We start from the raw sequence: 3,556 nt of genomic DNA on the forward strand, positions 1-3,556 counted from the left end.
GACCCTACGATATCAAACTCATCAACAGACTAATGACTGGATACACGTACAATAAATCCTTTTTACACCTGATGCATAGCCACATTTCAAACATGTGTAATAGTTGTAACATCATAGATACACCAAATCATGCAATCTTTGAATGCTCCAAATACAGGCAACTGAGAGACGATTTTCACATTTTTAAAAAATTTAATAACATTGACGAAGTCCTTACGACAAAAAATCCACAACATTTTCAAGAACTTATTTCGTTTATTTACAAAGCCAAACTTGACAAAGCGCTTTAAAAGTCAAAAAAAAAAAAAAAAGAATATGAGGTAGAGAGTTCAGAGACGTTCAAACAATATTAATTGTTAATTAATAAAAATAGGAAAAAAAAAAAAAAAAAGAATTGAAAAGTATAGTACAAATTTGCAATCCTAAGACTGAACTAAAATTACAATGCGTCTAACCATTGTAAAAATCGCTAAGATACATATATATATGTAGCCAAAAGCACCCATCCATGTAATAATAATCATACTAGATGGTTTCAGAAAACTAAAAATTAGCATTCATAACAATGTGATCTATTTTTAAGAAGTACCCACATAATACATAACAATGTACTAGTCATGACTTAAAATAGGCTGTGCCAAAAAAAAAAATAAATAAATAAAATAAAAGAATACAATTTTATGTAATCAATGTAAATATCATTTACTCTCATATATATACATGTCAATCAATGAACAACATCAAAATGTACAACAATCATAAACATTCACTCAAATGTACTAATACATCTCATATCATTTTGTCTAATCTATCGTTAGCGATTAAGAATGCTCATAAAATTATACATTTCTCCTTGTCAACGACTACCTCCACCCTACCACAGCTGCGAAGGACAACGAAATTCCAAACTCAACCAATAGAAATCACATCGATTTCTGTAAAATACAACACACCCGTGAATAATCTGGCACTGTAAGGGTAGCAATCAAGCCCTGCCATCATCGCCTTCGGAAGGAAAGGATTCCAAAGTCACAAAAAAAAAAAAAAAAAATACAAGATCACGTAAGAACGCGACGTTGTATTTGTAACTGGTTTTGAGAAACAAGTTTGCGAAAGCGGGTTCGTCAGCTGAGCGTTTGTTTACATCACAAGCACCACTATTTTACACTTTTATTCAAGTAAAGAAGAGTTAATTCAACATGACAACACATTTTAAAGCATTTTGTTGCATCATTTTACCTAAATTGTGCGTTTAAAGTGGCTGACAATACTTTTGGCTAATTTTGGTTTTCGTTGTTTTCTTTGCTTTGTTTACTTTTCGCTCGTTTTCCAGTGAAACAAGATGGCGTAGAACCCGCTAAAAAAATCGACTTTTTTCACTCTCTTGTTTTTACGTGATCTTGTGTCTTTCGTTCATGAATTACATCTATTCAGAAGCACACTTTGAAATTTAGCTTTGCGTACATTTGCTTTTTGTACGCTTTCCAATTTCGCCTTCTTTATTAAAGAACTCGCACACATTTTCAATAAAGGAATCAATATAAAAATAAATGAATGGAAACCTGAATAATTTCTTGATAACACTTTCTTCTGCACAGCATTTCCGCGCATAGCGTATGCGGCAAATCCATATTGGCGTGCGCTTTTCAACACTGCTAAAGACAAGGAAGCGGAAATTGGCTTTGAAGGAGCCGATAGTGAAATTTTAGTGAACTTCTGCTACACCGGCGCAATTGTTCCAAGCAAGAGTAATGAGCGCGAGTTGTTAACGACAGCCAACATACATACTACAACTGGATGCATTAGCCGAAGAATACATATATTTTATCATAAATGAGCTAACTTGTGATAACTTCAGAGATATTGAAATATTCGTACACCAAAATAAATGTAGGCAGTTATGGAATGGGGTAATCAAATTTGGTGTAGAGCATTTTCGTAAGGTCAGCTTCTTGATTTCATGTAAATACGTCTAAATATTTTTCATTTAAAGGTGTTATAAAAAGAGTTTCTCAAGCTTAGCATCTGCGTACTAAGGACCAGTTTTTCAGTGCCAGTTTAAACTTAGATTAAGTAAACTGAGTTTAAATTGCACAGCTGGCTGTCATTTTATTGGCTGATCTTAGTTTAAACCAGGCAGATCGGGCGTTCAAGCTTAAACTGGCCCTAAGAGAACTTATAGAGCTCGACGAATGCTGCCAGAAGCAACACATTAAAATTATACATATTGGCTGCATTTCTTTATTCATTCTGAATGTTTGAAATAAACCCTTTTGCATTTACTTATTCTTTAGAACAATCCTGATGATATGTTAACATATATTTCAAACGCATTCTGTTTATTCTGGCTGTGAAATGGGATTATCCGGAATGTATAAAGAAACGCAGCCATTAAGGCTGAATTTCTTTATTCATTCTGAACGTTTGGAATAATCTTTTTTGTTTACTTATTCTTTAGAACGTTCCTGATGATATGTTAACGTATATTTCAAACACATTCTGTTTATTCTGGTTGTGAAATGAGATTATCCGGAATGTATAAAGAAACGTAGCCTAAGTATTCGTGAATCATAAAATTGCCCAGCCAGCAAAATCATCATAAACGAGCTCATAACTGGATATTTTCTCGAAGAAAAACCGGCTAAAAAATCGTTTATGATAGCGGTTTACGATTCGTTTTCGAGTACTTTTTCGCTTGAAACTGTCGAGCGCCTAGGTATGCGAATATTATATATCATCAAATATTGTGGTTCAAGAAACTTTTCCAACAGAATGACAATGTTTTCTTTTGCTGACTACAAGCCTCTTTCTTTCACTTTTTTTGTTTTATCATTTACGAGGCTTACTCTAACTTTTCGCCGATCGGGAATCCCTCGTAAAACATAATGTTCGTAAAATATACGTTTTCTTGCTGGCTGGGTGTTTTTGCGTCAAGTGACAACTATTCTGTGTTTTGTTTACATATTTGAATTTAAATTTTTTCAGTTTGTGAAAATGTTTGAGCTATAGGAAATGCATAAGCACCGTTCGAATATTTTGTAATAATTTTCTTCATAAAAAATTAAGTGCTGCTTTCGTGGATATTGCAACACACGGAATAGATGTAGCTAAGAGCCACCGCACACCACAGACTTTATCGGCCGCCTATTTAAATGATAGGACTCGCTTGAAATATGTACATGAAGATGTATGGAGGTGCGCACATTACACCAGCTTAATCGCTCTGACCAATAAGTTGTGGTGTGGTTGTGATGGATCTAATCCATTATAAACAAGAAATATTGCTGTTATATTTTCATTTTTATGATTTTTATTTATGTGATTACCAGTGGCAAAAATGTATGTATAAAATACATATATTTATATTAAAAATTAAGCGATCAGTTATGAAACATATACATTTTTACATGTTCTGTTAAAAAATATCTAAAATAACAAGCGATAATCCCCAAGTTCTATATCGTAGCAGTGGCCACATTGCGTGTTTGTCACAGACACGGTTTATGTCAAAAATTTTCAAGTGAAACTACCTTCTAAAAATTATTGTGTCATGGAA

At 33.3% G+C, this 3,556-nt stretch overlaps 2 protein-coding genes across 5 annotated transcripts in view; both read left to right on the plus strand.

Moving 5' to 3' along the window:
• The window catches only part of LOC118740730, a 226,132-nt gene that overhangs the window by 208,244 nt on the left and 14,332 nt on the right, over positions 1–3,556 (plus strand). The gene's annotated exons all lie outside the window — the stretch shown is intronic.
• The window catches only part of LOC118740734 (2-acylglycerol O-acyltransferase 2-like), an 8,932-nt gene continuing 5,382 nt past the window's right edge, over positions 7–3,556 (plus strand). The window contains exons 1-2 of one of the 2 annotated variants that reach the window (XM_036472393.1): positions 7–1,028; positions 1,599–1,910. In XM_036472393.1, the coding sequence (XP_036328286.1) occupies positions 1,906–1,910 (5 nt within the window). In that variant the 5' untranslated portion in view covers positions 7–1,028; positions 1,599–1,905. Of the gene's footprint in view, positions 1,029–1,342; positions 1,911–3,556 lie in introns of those variants that run through there. The other variant, XM_036472392.1, reaches the window with a different exon arrangement.

The sequence above is a fragment of the Rhagoletis pomonella genome, unplaced genomic scaffold, assembly GCF_013731165.1.
Source record: "Rhagoletis pomonella isolate Grant_MI unplaced genomic scaffold, Rhpom_1.0 Rhpom_scaffold_00006, whole genome shotgun sequence".
Taxonomy (NCBI): domain Eukaryota; kingdom Metazoa; phylum Arthropoda; class Insecta; order Diptera; family Tephritidae; genus Rhagoletis; species Rhagoletis pomonella.